The sequence below is a fragment of the Elephas maximus genome, chromosome 3, assembly GCF_024166365.1.
Source record: "Elephas maximus indicus isolate mEleMax1 chromosome 3, mEleMax1 primary haplotype, whole genome shotgun sequence".
NCBI classification, from domain to species: Eukaryota; Metazoa; Chordata; class Mammalia; order Proboscidea; family Elephantidae; genus Elephas; species Elephas maximus.
In genome coordinates, this window is record NC_064821.1 from 211,856,129 (window position 1) to 211,877,597 (window position 21,469).

The 21,469-nt window shown below is 38.3% G+C and overlaps 1 protein-coding gene and 1 pseudogene across 10 annotated transcripts in view; both read right to left on the minus strand.

Annotated features, from left to right (window-relative positions):
- PRRC2C (proline rich coiled-coil 2C) overlaps window positions 1–21,469 on the minus strand; it is a 90,347-nt gene that overhangs the window by 37,018 nt on the left and 31,860 nt on the right. For all 10 annotated transcript variants that reach the window (XM_049881234.1, XM_049881229.1, XM_049881226.1 and 7 more), the window contains exons 5-15: window positions 21,224–21,349; window positions 18,750–18,973; window positions 17,244–17,329; window positions 16,581–16,714; window positions 16,409–16,496; window positions 15,428–15,572; window positions 13,163–13,216; window positions 5,631–6,255; window positions 2,486–2,655; window positions 1,809–2,073; window positions 543–753 (exon numbers count right to left, since the gene is read on the minus strand). In XM_049881234.1, the coding sequence (XP_049737191.1) occupies window positions 543–753; window positions 1,809–2,073; window positions 2,486–2,655; window positions 5,631–6,255; window positions 13,163–13,216; window positions 15,428–15,572; window positions 16,409–16,496; window positions 16,581–16,714; window positions 17,244–17,329; window positions 18,750–18,973; window positions 21,224–21,349 (2,128 nt within the window). The remainder of the gene's footprint in view (window positions 1–542; window positions 754–1,808; window positions 2,074–2,485; window positions 2,656–5,630; window positions 6,256–13,162; window positions 13,217–15,427; window positions 15,573–16,408; window positions 16,497–16,580; window positions 16,715–17,243; window positions 17,330–18,749; window positions 18,974–21,223; window positions 21,350–21,469) is intronic.
- On the minus strand, window positions 18,980–21,217 carry LOC126073948 (ribulose-phosphate 3-epimerase-like; annotated as a pseudogene).

The window sequence follows — 21,469 nt, forward strand, 5'->3', positions numbered from 1 at the left end:
AGAAATGATTATAAAATTTTATCACAAAATGTAGCCCTTGAAAGGGCAGATGTTCTAAAGCTATGGCTGTAAATTATGAGAGATTACTAATTGTCTGCTGCTGCAAAATCTTTGTAAATTAGGGTTTCTTCTTATCTTGGTCTTAGAAAATTTCCCAAAGATACTGATAGTTAAATGTCTACTATTTCTCACCAGTGGAAGAATTACATCAACACTTGAGCCAGACTGCACAATAAGCATGTCAGACACATTTAAATTTCGTCACATCTAATCTACAGTAAAACCCTGTCAAGTTTTAATACTGAGCACTGAATTCCAGCACTTAGTTCACTGTACATAACTAGGTTACAAAATGCCCTAATGAATCCAGAAATGCAAGAAAAAAGAAAATACATCAAAAAATGAAACAAAGCTCACTAAATAGAATAAAATCAGGCTATTTTTTTATGGTTCAGTCCTAAATCCGAAGGACCTTCAAAGGTATTACACAGCTTTCTTTTCATCATTCTATTTGTCTGTTAATAATTCTAATAACCTATTACCTCCCGTCCTCCGGCTCTTCTGTTATCTTGGGAGTAGTTGCCTGCTGAGGCTCTACATGAGGGTAGGGATCCGACCCCCACATCATACGAGGCTCAGACAGGGAAATGGCATGGTCTCTGGCAGGTCGAGCTATATGCTCGAATGACTCCGAACTGTTTGGTGAGCCTTCCATCTGGTCTCTTCTCATTAATGGCTTAGGAGGAATCATTCCTTTAATGAAAGTTCAGAAAAAGATGAAAAGAGAATTATAAAAAAATGACAGTAATAAATTCATGCAGATGCAGAATCTATTAATTAGCAATTATTACTAATTGCTATTTGGAATTTTCTATACTCAACATATGGTCTGGATGTGTGTGTGTGTGTGTGTATATATATATATATATATATATATATATATATATATATATATATATATTTCCCCTGAGCAAAACTGATTGACTTAACAAAACATCAGTGGAAACTCCAGGCATCTTGACCCTATGCATGTTAATACAAGTAACCTGAGGATGATACCAACACTGACAAATTTCAGGGAAAATATTCCTATAGCAGATTCCTTTAATCTAGTTTAATTAGCTGATCAAGAGTCTATAAATTATGCTACTTAAAACTTCAGTGTAAACTTTAAAATGAAGATTTGATTCTTGACCAGCTTTTTATCACTCTTAAATTTTCCTGCATACATTCTGGTAACTGATTATCTGGATTTACTCTGATGGATTCCATAAAAGATTGCTAGTTCATTTGTATAAAAACTTCTAAGGAAATTCAAATGGTAGGCTGGTAAATAGTGGAGAAAACTAGAAGGCTGGGAAATGTGGACAAAATTTAAGTGCTGAAATACTCAAAGGGACAAAAGTAATGTAGCCAATAATGATGTTACTAATAAGACAGTGAACAATTTCAGTCTGGAATTTTTTAAATAATATTTATGAAACAGAAAAGCACTAATATTTTGGTTTTACCACAAAGCTGGTACAAGTGTTTGGCATTTTAACTACTGTGTTGAAAGAAAGTTACATAGTTTTATGATTAAAAATCTAGAGCTCAAATATAGGTTTTCAGTAGACTATACCCTCAAAGGAATTAAGGCTAAAAATGGGAAAATAACAAAACACTCTGACCTTGCCAAACTGTGAGCCATCAGACAATGTCAATTTCAACTATACCCTCAAAGGAATTAAGGCTAAAAATGGGAAAATAACAAAACACTCTGACCTTGCCAAACTGTGAGCCATCAGACAATGTCAATTTCAACTAACCAGGATGAATGGGTGGAATATCCATAGCAGGTCTTCCTGACATCATGCGAGGATCCATATACGACTGCATCATGAGCCACCGTGGATCAAAACCCATAGAAGCCAAATGCTGAGGGTGAGGCTGCATGGGCTGGTACAGAGGCCTGTGCGGCGGCGGAGGGACAGCACCACCAGATGGCTGCGAAGACACGGACTGTGGAAGCACGCCTTGCTGCTGCTGCTGCTGCTGCTGCTGCTGCTGCCACTGCTGCTGCTTCATCTGTTCCTGGAAAAGAACGACCCCACATCTTGAGATTTTACTTCCACAGGATGAGTTAACACATCACATCACAGCACAGAACAGGTGTTTTGAATCCTTGGGAGAAAAAGACAACGAAGAGCAAAGGATGAGCTATAACATTCTGCCCATACCTGATGTAAGCAACTAACCATTCACTCATTATGCTGTACGACCACTGCCTAGGAAAACGGCCTCTAGAAACGAGGCAGGGGAAGAGGGATGACACAGAAGGTCAAGGTAAAATCTGTAATGACAAAGTTTTATTAAAATAGAAAAAAATTTCAGAGCAAATTTCTGTGCTTTGGATACTTTCGGTTTTATGTCAAATTAATTTCTCAAACTATGAAGAATAAACCTTTCCAGTAACATATACATAATAAAATACCTTTAGCCTCACCTGCTGCCGCTGGAACCGTGGTGGTAAAGACTTCTGAAACTGTTTGAAATAGCCAGATAACACAGCGGGCCGAGGCTGAGCCCCTGACTCTGGTTCTGTTTCATGAGCCACTTGTGTGGTCTCTTTTTCACTGCGACTGCTGTCTTGTCTGGTGAAAACTGGCTCCTCCTCTGCCCAAAAAAAAGGTGAAAGATAACTGTCTTCATCCATGACACTTATAAAACACGCAGCTTTTGCAGCAGAATGGAATGATTAGATTGAGGTGTAATAAAAATTAATGAGGAAGACGGTGGCCTCAATACTCCAGTATACTGTTTTGTATTCATATACTGGTAGCCATCCAGGAAGCAACATTTGATTACCAAAACCTTACATTTCCTCAGTGTTGGGTTCTTAAGATAAAGACCACAGGCCCAAATGTCTCACTCGCCATACAAAAATCTGAATTTGATTATTTTGTGCTAATAAAACACACCAAACTTCACCTATTTTCCATTTATTTCAATAAATATCAACACAACTGTCAATATTTACCTGTGGTTCCCTATGACCTCTGTGAAAACAAATGATCTATAGATACTTAAAATAGGGTACATTAGTTTCTGTTGTCTTCTCAGGATCGAGGGTCTATGTTATCTACAAAGAAAACTAACAATAATGAGTTTAAGTCTGAATAAAGCAGAGTGACCGCCCGCTATCTTAAATAATTATTCTATATAAGGGGTGTCAATTATGCTACATCAGAATGAGAACCACACACATATTCAAAGAAAAGATAAAAGACGTTTCATTCTGAGGAAAATGTGAGTCATATTGTTCTAGAGTATGCAATTTGTCACAATTACAAAGCTGAGCTTACAAAAAGAGTTTACTTGTCAATGTAGAAGTCATGCTATAAAGAATCATAAATTACACTTTTCAAGTCTGCATTACATTCAATATTAAAAATGTTGTAAAAGGGGAAAAACAAAATATTGGAGGGAAAAAAAGAGCCAAGTAGGCATAACACTTAAAATCAAATGGGTATATCTCACTGATAAATTCAGCTAAATTACCACAGGAAAACACATAAACTCTGGATGAAAATGAAACCAACACTAAAGAAGGATTATTAAAAAGAAAACAGTAATTTACACAGAAACCCTGGTGGTGTAGTGGTTAAGTGCTACGGCTGCTAACCAAAGGGTTGGCAGTTCGAATCCGCAAGGCGCAACCTGGAAACTCTATGGGGCAGCTCTACTCTGTCCTATAGGGTCGCTATGAGTTGGAATCGACTCGATGGCACGGGGTTTGGTTTTTGGTATAGCCACTACTGAAAATTTAACTTACACAAGGTGAACACATCTACTCAGTGGCAGAACAAGGACTAAAATATAAATGTCCTTATTTCTAATTCACAGTCTTTTCTCGTTAACTGTTGGTTAACCAGATTCCTTAAGCTTGACCTCTCTTAGCATTTATTAATATTATGTACACGAGTGTTTTTTTTTTATTTCTGTTGTGACAATTTGACTTTTATTGGCGTTTTGAGCAATCTTGTTAAATGTTTATGACATAAAACAAAAGCTGAATATTAGAATCAAGGTATCTCTAGTCTGATTAATATGAAGAAAATTTATGAAATCTGATAAATTATCAAATCTCTAAACAAATGATTCACATGACCTTATCTCACTAAGAAAAAGTTGAGATAAAATACTGTTTTTCATAGTTACACTAAAAGTCAAGTTTGAAGGTAACTGTTATGGATTGTGTTCCCCCAAAAATGTGTGTCAACTTGGCTAAGCCATGATTTCCGGTATTGTGAATGTCCACCATTTTGTCACCTGATTTGATTTTCCTAGGTGTTGTAAATCCTGCCTCTGTGATGTTAATGAGGCAGGATTAGAGGCAGTTAAATTTAAGAGGCAGGACACAATCTACAGGATTAGGTTGTATCTTGAGTCAATCTCTTTTCGAGATACAAAAGAAAAGAAGCCAGCAGAGACGGAGGGACCTCCTAACACCAAGAAAGCATTTAGAGTCTTGAGCAGAGGCGCGTGACCGGAGGTTCTTGTGCTGAGATGCTCCCAAGCCAGGGGAAGACTGATGACAAGGACCATCCTCTAGAGCTGACAAAGAAGGAAAGCCCTCCACTGGAGCTGGTGCCCTGAATTCGGACTTCTAGCCTACTAGACTGTGATAGAAAAAACTTCTCTTTGTTAAAGCCATCCACTTGTGGTATTTCTGTTATAGCAGCCTAGATAACTAGGACAGTAACCCTGAGTACAAAGAAAAAATTAAAAATTCTTAAATAGGGTTATAATATGTAAAAAATGCAGCAGAGACTTATTAGAAAGAGCAAGACATTTAGGGTCAGAAAAATCATACTTCTATATCAGAAAACTTACTAAAATTTAACTATTTCTATTTTAAATCATTGTTTTAACTCAACTTGTTCATTAAGACTGAACTTTCCTACGAGTTTTGTAGCAATGTTTTATGCTATATTTTAATTCCATTAATTACTCTATAAGCCAACTTGAAGAAGGAAAATGTTGATTAGATCTAGAAAAAAACTTTTTTAAAAAAGCATAATTACACAGAAATCAGAGTCTGCCAAACATATCAGCTCTACTATATTTAAACTGATATAGAAATAAATCTGAAATTACAAAATGGTTGGGGTTATTTAATTATGACAATGTAACATTTCCATTAAGCTCTCTTTCAGTAGATTTCTATGGGTATTAATGCACGTGAACCAATGAGATTTCATTTAGTTAAACGTCTCAGAATCTGAAAAAAGTGGGGAAGCCAATACAACTTTGCAGGACAAATAGAATTGAAGCTCCTGTAGCAACTTTAGGAAACATTCCAGCGATGCTTATTCAGCTGTTTTTTCCCCTCGCTGAATAAACCCACTGTCATCCTTTCCAAAACCAAATGAACTACTCCTAGCAACACCTGTTTTTCTTTAATATGAAATAAGATAAGGGGGGGGTCTCATGATCATGTTTCGTACTATAAATGCTATCTTAAAGCAATCAAGTTAATTTAGACGACATACATTAAAAACATACACATACACACAATACACAAACACCCACACCGTAACGTGGGACTTTTTGTAAAGCTCACGGAAGAATGATCGAGCCCACCGTACCTTTAGTACTGCTGTTTTCGCTTGCTTGCTTTTCTATCACAGGCTCTAAAGCAGGTTCTTTGGGTTCAACTTTCTCCTCCGCTTTTTCCCTTTCCTTCTGCTCCAGCTCACGCTCCTTCTCCTGTTCTCTTGTCTTCTGCAGTTCTTTTTCCTTTTCCCGCTGCTGTTCTAGTTCTTTCTCTTTTTCTTGCTTTCTTTCTTTCTCCATTTCTCTTTGTTTTTCCTGCTCCCTCTCTAGTTCTTTCTCTTTTTCCTGTTGCCTCTCCCTCTCTCTCTCCTTCTCCTTCTCTCTCTCCCGTTCCTGTTCTTTTTCAAGTTCTTTCTCACGCTCCCGTTCTTTCTCACGCTCTCTTTCCCTAATTTCCTCTGGAGATGGTTGTTTTTCCACAATGCCGAGCTTCTCATTTAATCGTTTCAGTTTCTCTGCACAAGCTGCCTTCCTTTGTTCTTCCATTCTTCGCTCCTCCTCTTCACGCCGTTTACGGGCACGTTCCACTGCTGCAGAAACTTCTGACTGTTGCCTTCGTCTTTGCTTCCAAATCTCATCTTCATCAGGTACTTGCTGCTTGGGGGGGAAAGGGCCTGCTCTTCCAGGCCCTGCCTGTCGCTCTGGAGGAGGCGGATGCTGAAACAGTAAGATAACAGATGAGCATGACACCTCTGTATTTCTGACCAACACTGGAAATCGAAGGCATAGACAGGGAGAGAAAAGTACTAACAGGAAAACACATTTAAGATGAAAACAAATAACAACATGGGGAAAACGGAAATCTAGATAATTCCCTAAACTAAGACCAGAATAATTAATCCAGACATCCAATTTACTGAGCACATACCTATTTATTGTGTCCAACATTACTGGTTACTCAGTATTTGTTAAGTAAAACCAGACACATGACATGAATCTCAATCTAAATTTAGAGACTTAAAGAAAATTCAGAAAAAATCTAAAGTACAAGTGCTTCAGCAACAGCTGCCAGAGGCAAGATGCCTAAAAGAGAAAAGGCCACAAAGACCCAAAATGGCAGCACGTGGGCCCTGGGAAGACTGAGGTAGCTATGGGAAAAAGCAGGCTAAAGAGCAGAGCGAAGAAGATGGAGACAATGCTGCTGAAGACATCAAAAAGGAGAAGAAATTCCCAGAAAACAGCTTGGGGTGGGACAGGACAGTTCTATCTATATGGAACCCAGGGTGGGACATGGGAGGGTCACCTCCTGAGAGGCTGCGTTTCAATGATTTAACTTTCAAAATAATGTGTTATAAAATGATTGACCACAAAGCCTAAAACCACTGCCAGCAACTATACAAAAGCAAGCAGGATGAAAAGAGCATGTGAAGGGCTGAAAACATAAATAAGTTGATTTTTTTTTTCCTTTAGCATGCTGATTTTAAAAGCTATTAAAAAAAGAAAGAAAGAAAAAAGCCAAACCCACTGCCATCCAATTTTGACTCATAGCAACCCTACAGAACAAAGCAGAACTGCTCCATAGGGTTTCCAAGGCTGTAAATCTCTATGGAAGCAGATTGCCACATCTTACTCCCGCAGAGCAGGCTGGTAGGTTCAAACTGCTGACTTTTCCATTAACAGCCAAGCACTTAACCACTGTGCCACAAGAGTTTAGAATGAAGAAATCTTAAAAGTTACACAATCCAGTCAGAATCTTTACAGAAGAAAAAATAAGGGTGTAATGAAAACACCAGGCTTTACTATAAAGTACCTAATTTACACAGTAAACCCAGAGTAGGCATTTTTTAGAAAACAACTTCATAGAAGTAAAATTTACATAAAACATAATGCACATATTTTAAGGGTATACCTTGATGAGTTTGAACAAACGATATACCTGTGCAACCACCAACCCCAGTCAAGATATTTTCATCACTCTTCAGGACCCGTCTCTGGCCCCAAGGAATAAATAAATGATCTGCTGCCAGCACTAAATAGTACTTTTGTCTTTCTCCTATATATTCCTAAGTGGCTACATACAGTTAGAGTCTCTTCTGTATCTGGCTTCTTCTGTTCAGTCTAATGGTTCTGAGGGTCTTGTATGTTTACCAGAAGTTGTTGTTGTTAGGTGCCACTGAGTGGATTCCAACTCACAGCGCCCCTACAGGACAGAGCAAACTGCCCCACAAGGTTTCCAAGGAGTGGCATGATTTTGTTGCTGGATCATATTTCCTTTGTCATGTATATATGATACAAATATTTTTTTCTGAGGCATATCTTGTCATTTTCTTAGACTGTTTTTCAAAGTCCAATTCATCAGTTTTTCTTATTTATGTTTTTGCGTCCTAAGAAATCTTTGTCTACTCAAAGAAAGTGAAGATTTTCTCCCAGATGTTTTAGTTTTCGTATTTAGATTTGTAATTCATTTTGAGTTAATTTTCATGTATGGTGTGAGGTAATAAGGGTCAAGGTTCATTCCCCCCCCCATGAATATCATGTTCTTCCAACACCATTTGTTGAAAAGACCAACTCTGCCCCATCAATTTACCTTGTCACCTTTAATGGAACTCAATTGACCACATACGTGAAGATAATATACCTGGGCTCCCCTACTTTGACCCACTGGTCCATATGTCTGTCCTTAGGCCAGCACCATACTGTCTTGGTTACTGTAGCTTTAGAGTAAGTCTTCTTAACATGCAGCATAGATCCTCCTTCAAATTATTTTCTTTTACAAAACTGTTCTGGCTGCTCTAGATCCTTTTGGTTTCCAGATAATTTTCCAGTATGAGTCTGTCAATTTCTACCCACCCCCCCAAAAAAAGGCTGGAAATTTAGATGGGGGTTGCACTGAACCTATAGATCAATTTGGAAAAAACTGCCATTTAATAATATTGAAGCTGTCAAACCTTGAATACCGTATGTCTCTTTACTAGATCTTTCTTTTAATTTCTCTTATCACTGTTTTATAGTTTTCTGCGAAAAGTTCCTACACATATTTTGTTAAATTCTTCCCAAATAATTGATAATTTTTGGTGCTATTTTAAATGGTATTTAAAAAAAATCCATTGTCCATCTGTTTGATGGCAGTATATACAAATACAACTACGTATTTTTACTGACTTTTTATCCTGCGGCCTTACGAATTTACTCATCAGTTCTAGTAACTTTTATTTAGGATTTTCTACATACATGATTATGTCTACAAATAAAGACACTTCTGCTTCTTCCATTCTCATCTATATTGCTTTGATTTATTTTGTTTACTGCCTTCTTTAGGACCACCAAGACAACATTAAACAGAAATGGTGAGAGTGACCATCCTTGCCTTGTTCCTGACCTTAGTGTTTTGCTCTTTCACTATTAAGTCTGATGTTAGCTACAGGTTTTTTTTGTGGATGGTCTGTATCTGATTAAGTCCTCTCCAATTACTAGTTTGTTGAGTTTTTAATCATGAATTGGCACTGGAGTTTGTCAAATGCTTTGTTAAATCTGCTAAAATGATCATACTGTCTTTCCCTTAATATCCTTTTAATGTCTGCAGCATCTGTACTGATGTTCCCATTTCATTCCTATCTTGGTAATTTCTTTCTTCTCTTTTATTCCTGATCAGTATACCAGCGGTCAATTATATTGCTGATCTTAAAAAAAAAAAAAAATCCAGCTATTAGTATCTTTAATTCTTCTCACTGTTTGCTAGTCATCAATTTTCCTTCTTTATTATTTACTTTCTTTTACTTATCTTAGAATTAATTTTCAAAAACAAGCTTACCCTCTTAAGGTAGAAGCTCAGCTTACTGATTTTATACCTTTCGTTTCTAAATAAATCATTTAAACCATAAACTTCCCTCTAAACACTGATTAAGGAGCCCTGGTGGCTCAGTGATTAAGAGCTTGGCCGCTAACCAAAAGGTTGGTGGCTCAAACCCACCAGCCGCTCCATGGACGAAAGATGTGTCAGTCTGCTTCTGTAAAGATTTATAACCTTGGAAACCCCGTGAGGCAGTTCAACTCTGTCCTATAGGGTCACTATGAGTTGGAATCGACTTGATGACATTGGATTGTTTTTGGTTAAACACCCATTAAGCTGTATACCAAAGCTTTTGATACTGTATTTTCATTATCCTTGCGGACAAAACATTTTCTAATTTCCTCTGCAGTCTCTTGTTTGATGTCGGAAATTTCCATATACGTAAGTTTTTAAAAAATTTATCTTTCTGTTAATCATTTCTAATTTAATTCTCTTGTGGTCAGAAAACACATTGTCTGATTTCAAGTTTTTTTTAATTTACTGAGGCTTATTTTATGGCCCAGAACATTGTCTATCTTAGTGTACTTGGAAAAGATGAATAAAAAAAGAAAATCCGATAATTCCAACCTACTTAATTCTAAACTACATCAGGATAAAATCACGTTTATATTTTTAAAAGGCTCAGAAACACAAGATTGAATTTATAGGTATTTTAATTCTCAACCAAATTTCCACTGACTAGAAAAATATGTGGAATATTACTAGCTTTAAGTTATAATTTTCTAAAAGTTTAGCTCGTACATCGTGCATAAAGACATTTATTCAGAATGAGTGCCTCTCGTGTCCAGTGTTATTTTAAGAGCAGAGAATTCACCAAGGAACAAGATAGCTAATAAATAAGCAAACAAGCAATTTTAACTTTTGTTTGTGGAAACGCTATAAACATGTTCAGTGAAGAGGAGAGTAACTGGTGGAGATGATGGTGGTAGGCCACTGAAGTAGTAATATAGGAGCAGGGAACTTGCTCATAAGAAGGATCTCAGGCAAGGGTCTTCCTATTAGAGGAAACACCAAGGAAAAAGTTTTGAGGATGAAATAAAAAAGAACAGCAAAAAAATCTCTGTAGCTAGACATAGAAGGAGGGAGAACAGTAGATGAGATCAGAAATGCTGACCGACACCTTAAAGGTCACAAATATGATCCAAGCAAGGAATGAGCGCCCTAATACACACAGTTTTAGAAAGATCAGGTCTACTATAGGAGAATTTGGGATGGAGGTGGCAGATGAGCAAGCAGCAGGAGTGGGAAGCGAGACTTAATAACCTACTGCAATAGCTCAAAGAAAATATGACATGGTGGTGGCAAGGAGTAAGGGTGGGAATATACTCTGAAGGTGGAGCTGACATAATTTGCTGACAGGCTAGGCTCGGTGTGGCGTAAGAAAGAAGGGAGACTTATGGGTGACTTCCAGGTTTTCAGCCTGAGCAAACAGAAGGATGATAATGCCATTAATTGAGATGGGGAGGACAGAGCAAGAAGCCTAACTACGTATGTATAGGACTAGGGATTTGTTACAGTTTTGTTGCTGTTGTTAGGTGCAGCAGAGTCAGTTCTGACTCACAGCGACCCTATATACGAAAGAATGGAAACACAGCCCGGTCCTGTGCCATCCTCACAATCATTGCTGTGTTTGAGCCCACTGTTGAAGCCACCATGTTAATCCATCTCATTGAAGGTCTTCTTCTTTCTTGCTGATCCTTTACTTTACCAAGCGTGATGTCCTTTAGACATAATAAATATGAGAAATTTATTAGATATCCAAGTGGACGTGGTGAATGGATTGCTGAATATAAGACTCTTGAAGTCAAGGTAGAGCTCTTAGGGCTGAAAATATAAATTTGAGTGCCATCAGCACACATGAGAGATCCCCCAGGATACAGATAAATGATTGAGAGATTCCCCCAGGGTATAGATAAACGAAAGAACATAGCCCTGAGCCCCTCATCACCCAAAGGTCAGGAACAAGTCAGTATAGGATGTCCAGAAGGAGTAGAAAGTGAAATAAGAGAGAAAACAAAGTAAGGTGGTGTCTTCAAAGGAAAGATTAGTCCAAAGGATTAATGGACCACAACTAACATAGCCTCCACCAGACCGAGCCCAGCACAACGAGGTGGTGCCCAGCTACCACCACTGACTGCTCTGATAGGGATCACAATAGAGAGTCCCAGACAGAACAGGAGAAAAATGTAGAACAAAATTCAAACTCACACACCAAAAAGGACCAGACTTACTGCTCTGACAGAGACTGGAGAAACCCCAAGAGTATGGCCCTCGGACACTCTTTTAACTCAGTACTATAGTCCCTCCTGAGGTTCACCCCTTAGCCAAAGATTAGACAAACTCATAAATCAAAAGGAGACTAAATGGGCACACCAACTCAAGGACGAGAAGGCAGGAGGGGACAGGGGAGCTGGTAACAGGGAACCTAGGGCCAAGAAGGGGAGAGTGTTGACATGTCATGGGTGGGCAACCAATGTCACAAAACAATATACATATATTAATTGTTTAACGAGAAACTAATTTGCTCTGTAAACCTTCAATTATATATATATATACACACACACACACCAAAACATTTGAAATTTCAACTATCTTCCAAAAAAAAAAGATAGTGTCTTACTTAGTTCCAGAAGCAAGTTAAAAAACTATCGTAAGAAGGATGGAGAGATCAACTATGTCACTGAGATCAAATAACATGAAGACACAAGAAGTGGATTTACCAAGACAGAAGTTATTAATGACTTTGACAATAATAGTTTCAAAGGAGTAGCGAAGAGATGAAGGCATGGCTGGAGAGGGTTAAAAGTGAAGACAAGTATAAATACCTCACTAAAAGAATTTTGCCCTGAAAGAGAACAGAGAAATAGAGGAGAAGCTGCTGGGGGGTGTGGGAGAAGCGACGACGGGAGGATAATTCTTTTGAAAGACGGGAGACAATGTTGCAGGTAAGTGATAGTGGATGGGATTCAGGGAACAAGAAGTAGTTCAAGGACAGCTGTTCTATGGTAACCAGAAGGAAGTCAGAATGTAAGGACAACGACTTGGGAAAACAGGTATAGTCATCTTCTGGGCTTTATCATGGCTGATAAAGCAAAACCAGAACAGACCTGAATTTTTAAAATCTGGGTGATCTGGAACTGTAACTGGAATGGGAAAAATTACGGCTCTAAGCCCTGGAATGGGAAACTCAGAAGTGGTTTGTTGTACCCTTTCAGGAGCCTGAGGCATGAGACTGGATTACTGCCAAGATTGAGGAGCGTGACTTACATTCAAAGCAGTGTGGTCGACTGCCATCTTTGAGCAGGGCACTGCCGTTTCTGACTCTGCACAAGATCCAATGGGCAAGAGATCTGGTTGTTCTGCAACCCATATGCTGCCCTTGTTTTCTAAGAAGGAAAGTTTTTAGTAGGGCTTTGACCTGTAATTTTTTCCATTCCAGTTATGGTTCTGGTTCACCCAAATTTTTTAAAATTCAAGTCTGTTTCAGTGTTGCTTCTGTGGCCATCACTTAACTTGGAAGCGCCTGTTCGAAACCCTGATTATCTTTTAAGTGCTTTCTTATTGTCTTAGTGAAATCAGGAGCATGCTAACAATAATCAGCTGACAATAAAGACGGAAAGGATAAAAAGGAAGATGTGAGGCGTTAGAAGGTAAAAATCCATAATTATATTTCATAAATTATAAATAAGAAACATAGAAAGAGCCCTTCTATTAAAACAAAAGAAATCAAACAAAACATACAGACCATAAACCAGTATTTAGTTGAGATTTTACCTGCTGTGCAAGCAGCTTTGGGGGTGGTGGTAGGTGTGAAGATGGTCCACGTTCCTATTTTAAAGTAGAAAAAGACAGTTACAAAATAAGCAGGTAACAATAAAGGTAATTACTAGAAATATTTTTTAATGTATTAATTTTCTCAATGAAACCGCAAGATTGTTAAAAAGACTGCTGTGTCTTTTTTCTTAAATACTACACATCACCGCAAGATAACTTCCTGCAGAATCACTCTGCCATCTCAACGGGGTGACAGTTTCAAATGCACTTTGCTAACAAGAGAACTTTAGTGTATCAATTCTGGAGTTCTAACCTAGGAAGTTTTGGCTGAGAGAGGTATGCCTCACAGAATTACTAAATTTTATTGAGCAAGCACAATTCTTTATCTGATTTTTTCCCGCCCTAATGGAAAATTGAAAAATCTGAGATTTATCTAAAGAAAAGAGGCATCTAAAACATACTGGAACCAAATATAATATATGGAATATTCATTTGCTAATATACAAACCAATGCCACACACAAAAAAATCAAGACATTAAGACATTTCTTATATATTCCTCTATTCTTCCATGAAGTAAGGAATTATCATCCTCCTTATCAGCCAGTAACAGAGCCCTGGTGGTGCAAGAGTCGTGAGCTCAGCTGTCAACCAAAAGGTTGGCAGTCTGAATCCATCAGTCGCTCCTTGGAAACCCTATGAGGCAGTTCTATTCTGTCCTATGGGGCTGCTATGAGTTGGAATCAATGAGATGGCAATGGGTTTGGTTTTATTATGCCAGTAAGAACCCTGGTGGTACAGTGGTTACAGTGCTCAACTGCTAACCAAAAAGTCAGTGGTTTGAATCCACCAGCCACTCCATGGGAGAAAGATGTAGCAGTCTGCTTCCGTAATGATTAACCAAACCAAAACCAAACCCAGTGCCGTCAAGTTGATTCCGACTCAAAGTGACCCTACAGGACAGAGTAGAACTGCCCCATAGAGTTTCCAAGGAGCGCCTGGCAGATTTGAACTGCCAACCCTTTTGTTAGCAGCCGTAGCACTTAACCACTACACCACCAGGTTTCCTCTCTAAATATTACAGCCTTGGAAATCCAACGTGGCGGTTCTACCCTGCCCTATCATAGGGTTGCAATCAGTCAGAATCAACTCAACTGCAATGGGTTTGGTTTTTTTTTTTTAATTATGCTAATAAGTAAAAAAGTTATAAAACAATAATTTTATAAAAACATTATTTGAAAAAGCCTTTTCAAAGTTTATAAGCTTATTTCAATGGTGCACCAATGTCTTAGGGATAAAATCCAAACTTCCTTGTATAACACACGCAACTTAACAGCTGGTTCTTACCTAGCTCTCCTACCCCTCCCCCATACCAAACTACTCAGAATTTCTTGAATGCCACACTTTCTCAAACTTCACTACTCAGCACATGTACCTGCTACTTGGAATGGCTCTCTTCACTTTGTTTATGGGGTAATTCCTGCTTTGTTAAGAATTAGCTTAAGCACAGTCCTCTGCAAAACCACTTCCACTGACTGAGTTCTCAAAGAACTTTGTATGGGCATACCTGTATCACAGAGCTATCACACTGTATTGTAATGAATGCTTATTGGCTTTTTCCCTTTCACAGACTGTTAGCCACCTCCTTTTAGCTCCCTGAAGGGACAGGTTCCTCCATCTGAGTAACATGAATTCAACAGATACATGTTGAATAAACGTACTATGACTCCTTAAAATGAGTAGACATCCTCAAGGGAAACCCTTTCCCATCCCCAGTTTGAAATGCAGCTCCTGTTACCCTTTACCATCTTAGAAGTGGTATCAAGTTTATCTGTTGCCCTCTTATATCCCTTCTTTTGCAATATTCTTTAAAATGACTCAAGCTTCTTAGACTTCCCTACTCACTAAGCAAAGCTCTCAGATATGTATAATTTAACATATCAATACTAACAAGGATTCATAAAATACTTTGTAACCCATAAAGTACTTCAGAAATTTAAGTTTTAGCTTGGAAAAATAATTATATTCTTCTACTTTGATATGACTGAGTGGCTGTAAGAAAAAAGGTAAAATTTTAGTTTCTACTTGATTTTTAGCTAATATATTGGTAACTCTTATTAATATGCAATAAAAATTATGGTTCAGATCCACATTTAAAAGAAATTATACAGTTCCCTTTTTCTAAGTTCCCTTCCAACTCTATGACTACAAAATTAATTCATCCATAGTATCTTCAATGACAAAGATCTCCATGAGTCCAACAAACCTGATTAAATGGAGGTCCTTTCCCATAGAGACCTTTGGCTACTGATGGCTGGGCAGGTATCTGAGAAGATGATTTAGTGTTGTTAACTTCATCTGCTTCCTTACGGTTTTCAGTGTTTTCAGAGGATTTTGAACCTTGTTCCTCACTGAAGAATCAAAACCCAGGGGAAATAAAAAAAGAAAAGTGGACTGTATCGTAAGTAAATGCATTTTTCTCTATGTAAAAAAAAAAAAAAAAATTACCATGTGGTTTGAGGGAAAAATATAAAGGAATACAATGCTTTTGTGATCTGGTGCTGTAATTAATTCACTCATCATACACTATGTATCTATAATGCAGTGGGGACTGGGCCCGGCCAGCTCATCAGAAGGCATAAAATGCAACAGTCAGCAGTCATCAAACCTGAGCACTCACACTCGACACAAGTCTTGGCAAAGGGAGACGATCCCACTACTCTGTATCCCTCCACCCAAGAAATTTCATCTGAATGCAACTAAATATGACATTAGAGGTATCATGCAATTGCATTCTAATTTATCAGGAAAAAAGTAATCCAACTAGTCTTTTAATAGCAAAAAATCACTGCCTACCACAATCGATCATGAAACAGCAGTCTATTACAATGCCATGACTAGATACTATACCAATACGTGCATATAAACTCTTGTGTATTTTAAGAGCCTAAATTTTATGATACATTCCCCATAGACTTCCTGACTCTGATGTTCCTATAGGCTAGAAGGGAGAAAACATTCTCATTTCCTTAGGTCCTAATGCAGCTGGTAAGGTTTAAAAAATCAAGAACTTAAAGCAGTTGTAGTAACTCAAGGAATTACTCTCCATTTTTATAAATACAGATCAAGTCAAACAAGTTTATTTAAAATGGTACCCAACACTGATTTTCAAAATATCATTCATTAGATGCCAAGCATGTAAACACTTTTTTTCTTCAAATGAGTAAAAGATATCACAACAATTTACCTGCTGTTCTCTTTAGGACTACTACTTCCTTGCTCATCATCATCACTGAAATTCAGCTGTTCTGTATAATCCACTTCCATCTGAGCACCTATTAAATTATGGAAAACTCAGATTGACTGTGTAGGAAGGAGCCTTTAACAATGGAAAGCATGTAGCTCATTTTGTCTCCTACCTGCCCAGCCTTCATCAGCTTCAGCATCTAGGTTATCAAATTTATCAAGCTCCTTCAGTTCCGATGCACTAAGGATGGAGGGACGTTCAGGCTCGGACGCCCATGAAGGAGGTGGGCCTCTTCCTCGAAGGCCTCTAATGAATGGGAGGTTATGAGAGGAAACGATACCAAGTTTTAGTAAGGCCATCTTAAAAAAAACACCATCTCAGGAGAATATTAAAAGATTGGAATTGAGCTCATTTAATTCAACACTCTTATTTTCTACATCAACATAATTATTCAATAGCAGAGTTTTTAAGAAATTCTCAAAGATTTAAAAGAAAACTTAAAGATATGATAAATGACAATGTGGTCAAGACTAAACTCAAAATATGTAACTGAGAAAAACCATCACAAGTCTTTAACTCGTGGAACAAAGAATGGAGAAACAAGTGACATCAATTTCAGGGCCATAATTTTCACTTTCCAGAATTTTACGTCAATTAAAGTTTTAGAAGGATGAAGTATTTTTGTTCCATTTCATGAGTTAGCCAATCATTTCTCAACAGCAAAATTGTACTTTGAAAACAGAAAAATGAATCAATCACTATAATCCACTGGGCACCAGAGAATCTCAATGAGCATATATATGCACTGCAGATTTTAACCACTGGATAGTCTTACTTGTTTGTTTCAGATAAAGAAGGTGGGAACCTCATGGGACCATGGACAGGAGGAGGATACGCCATTCTTGGATACTGCTGAAACATCTGAAGGAAGGAAACAAAAATATTTTGATAAATTCAGCAACCCAGTTATAAATTATCAACCTGCCTCAGCCTGAAATTATAATTTATAGAAAGAATTATTAAAATAAATGGTGTATTAACAATTTTATCTGCTGATATAACTCATCCTTCACCCTCAATAACAAGCCATTTACAAGAACATTGCCCCCATCAAGTTTTTACTAATAGAGATAATAACTAAGGCATATTAAATGAAGAACTTCTGTTTTCCTACCAATAAAATTAAAATTAAACTGTATTGCCATGAAAAACTAAATGAAAAAGAAAATACACACACAACCAGAATCAAGTTGGAACAACAACAAAAAAAACCAAACCCGCTGCCGTCGAGCCGATTCCAACTCATAGTGACCCTACAAGTTAGAATACTCAGAGGCAAATAATGTAGGATTTTACCTAAAACAGGAGTAGACTAACTGGGGGTAGATCTGTTGAGAACAAGGAACTCAGTTCAGATAAAAGTAAGGGATAATCTGTAGCCCGAGGGGCAAGGGATGGGGTAGGGAGCTACTTGGAAGATTTTCTATGGGCAACGCCTAGGCAGATTCTGAGTCAAGTTCTTGACTATTATCTGTATTTCTGTGTATGTCTGAAATTTTCCATAATGGAAAGTTAAGATAAAAATAAAGGTACTCTAATAAAAATTTTAGGAGGGCAGCAGTGGTTCAGTGGTAGCTCGCCTTCCATGTGGGAGACCAGGGTTCAGCTTCTGGCCAATGCACCTCACACACAGCTACGACCCATCTTTCAGGGGAGGCTTGCATGCTGCTATAATACTGTGCAGGTTTCAATGACACTTTCAGACTATGAAGGACTAAGGGGAGAAAGGCCGATTCGAGGGCAGCTGACGACAACAATAAAAACTTTAGAATTAAAGCAATATTTTTAACCTTTTTATGGATGATGCCCTCTGGAAGTCTGGTAAAGCCTATGGACCACATCTCAGAAAAATGTTTTTAAATGCATAATCTAAAACACACAGTATTGCAAAAGAAAACAATTACGCTAAATTTGTTTCCACAAAATTTAAAAAAATTTTGTGATACGGTAACGTAAGTTTTTCTTTATTAGGTCATTAAACAACAAGTGGGTCTACCTGGGGTCTAACAATTAACAATTTTAAAATAAGGTTGGGTATAAACAATATTTTGCGACATCTACAACGATGCAATGTGACATGAAAATATCTATGAGTCCTATTAACAATGAAGTCACAGGTACTGCTGATACTCCTGTGATTTGTTTCATTCACTCATAATCAAAGAAAGTGCTAATTTTTAGTTGGATGTTAATGAAAATAAAGACCTAAACTCTTCCCCATTCCCAGCGTCGCCTTGGATCCCAGATCATCTCACTAGCTAGTTTCTGTAACAGTACTCACGTAAGGAGGCATCATAGCTCTATACTGGGCAGCAAGGGCAGGCTGCTGTCCGTTCAGTTTGGCCTGTGGAGGACCACAAGCTATCCTCTTTTCCACCACTTTGAGGATATCATTTTGCTCTGATGTTCCAGCTGTGCTGTCAACCTGGCTGGGGAGCTTTTCATCTTGATCGGATGGAGAAGGTGAACCAGCAGACTTACCACCATCTCTCCAACAAGCAACATCTGATATAGAGAGAGAGAGAAGAAAACATATGAAATTGTAACAGGGTAAAACCAATCCAGGCACATTTCAAGGCAATTTAAGCAAGCAAGCAAGCACAATGAAGGAACAGTGAAAGTCTAAACTGGGCCCTATTGCTGTCTAACGCTTTCAAGTGTTTAGGTAGACAAGAGCAGTGGCCTCCAAAGCAGAGAGCATGTACCTCAAGGAGGCCACCACAAGCAAACACTGTGGTGGGAGAAGAAAATATTAGAACTTCTCTATTAAGCTTTATCAATATTTGATGCAGAAAATAAATCCACTGTTCTCACTTGGTCCGTATGTCAGACAGTCATGCTTCAGGTAAAACAGGAGATTTCCTGAAGAAGTTGGAGTGGGAATTCTACAACCTGTAAAGGTTGACAGCGACAGCATCCTTTGCTTTCAGCCTAACTATTGCTAGTTACAGGTGAGCAGATTTAGTGATTGTATTACCTGGCTTAACTTACACTTAACCAAATAAAACAGATTAAGTGGTTTTGCAAGGAAATCCCGTGTGGTAACCAGCCTCCAACCATCTCTACCTCCTGGTATTCACACTCTGTGTAGTTCCTGCCAGCAGTATACCAGGTTGGTCTGTGTGACTTACAGAAGATGTCAGAAGTGATGGCAGGTCTCTTCTGAAATGACACAGTAAAAGACTGTGGGCTTCCATCTTGGGTGGGGAATGTCTGACTGTCTCTATCTCATCACTTAATCTGAGGAGTTCATTTTGAGCAGCCCTATTGAGAGGCCAACAGACATACTAAAGAACTAGGGCTACCTGCCAACAACAGCCAAGTGAGTCCTCCAGTCCCAGTGAAGTCAGCCTCAGATGACAACCCGGTTGTAACCTTGTGAGAAAATCCCTGAACCAGAAACCCCAGCTAATCCACTCTCTCTCAGATTTCTTTCATTCTTTTTTGATTTGTTTTTGAACTTTATACAGTCTTTTTTTTTAAAAACAGTTTTTACGCATCAAGTGTATGGTGAAAAGTGGAAAATGCATATTTTAGACACAAGAATATTGGATCTCATCTCAACTAGCCCCAAGCTTAGAATTTTCCTAAGTTCCATTTTAGTACATTATCAAGCATATACACAAATCACAAGAAACAGGAAAAGCATAATGACTTCTTTTGCGTTTGCAAAACAGCTAAGAGACAACAGAAACTTGCTAGAAATTTCATAGTAGCTAATATGTCTCTTTGGCATTAAGACACATTTTTGTTTTGTAACCTTAATATAGCCATATTTTTATTCTTTATAAAAATCAAGTCTTCCAGTAAAAATAGTATTCACCATACCGATCTTTAAATTCCATCACTAAAAACGTAGATACAATACACATACCAATTTCTACCGTCTCAGAGCTTCCTGCACTATAGATTTTAGTCACTAGAATGCATAATTGCTCGGAAAAGCCTCACTGCCTAAACTGATATGATTTGATAGATTTCATGAGCAGAAACATGGGGATGCTTGAGGTTTCATCTATCAAGAGAACATTTCTGAGCAGCTTCTGAGCAAACATTTCTTAACCAGTTGATCACAGATCCAGCTCTTCACTCCTCCTAATGGCAGTGTCAGACACAATCATGTTAGCTCCTGCCTCTGCACACTCATGGACAGTGTCAGGACATACTCTGCCATCAACCTCTATGTCCAAAGACAAGAACTAGGTCCTCGACCAGTGAACCTTTGGCATCATGTTGTCCATGAATTTCTGCCCTCCAAGGCCAGGTTCCACTGTCATATCAAAGCCCGTATCTATCTGATTAGCCCATGGCACCGAACACTCAACTGTAGTTCCTGGTTTGATGGCAAGATCAACCTTCATCCCATCCTCCTCAATGTCTTTAATCAAAGCCCCTGGGTTCTCAGTAGCCTCAAGTTGAAAGGCATATATTGATTGGCACCTGCTACAGTCATTGGCTTTACCCACTATTACAGCCTGGACACCATCACGTGCCTGTCAAAGAAAGGGTCCTGGCCTAGTGCTTTCAGAGGCTTTCTCACAGGGTGATCAAAGGTGATGCTGGGAACAAAACACTCATCCATTACATACAGGTGTAGATAATTGGCCCCGGAGCCCAGCATCCAGAGGTACATGGCCCTTAAATCAAACTAGTAAAGTCTTACATACAACAACAGCAGGCAGGAAGTTATATTAGCACAAGAAAATGCAAATACAGTACCATTCTATATCTGTATTAGATAGAAAGAACTCTTACTCGGTGGGCGTAAACTAGGTCCAGGTCCGTAACTGTCATCATTTGCTTCTTTTTCCTTTTTTTCCTGATCCCCGGCTGCCTGCAGGCTGGGAAATTCTTGCTGAAAATGACTATTCACTTGGATTCCTAGAGATGTTTAAAAAAATTATTAAATGTAACTTTAATAGTGAAGATAACTCAAATAACCCTCCCAGGATAGAACTTTCCGATAAGTTATTCCACTGTTCAGTGATGCCTGTTCATATC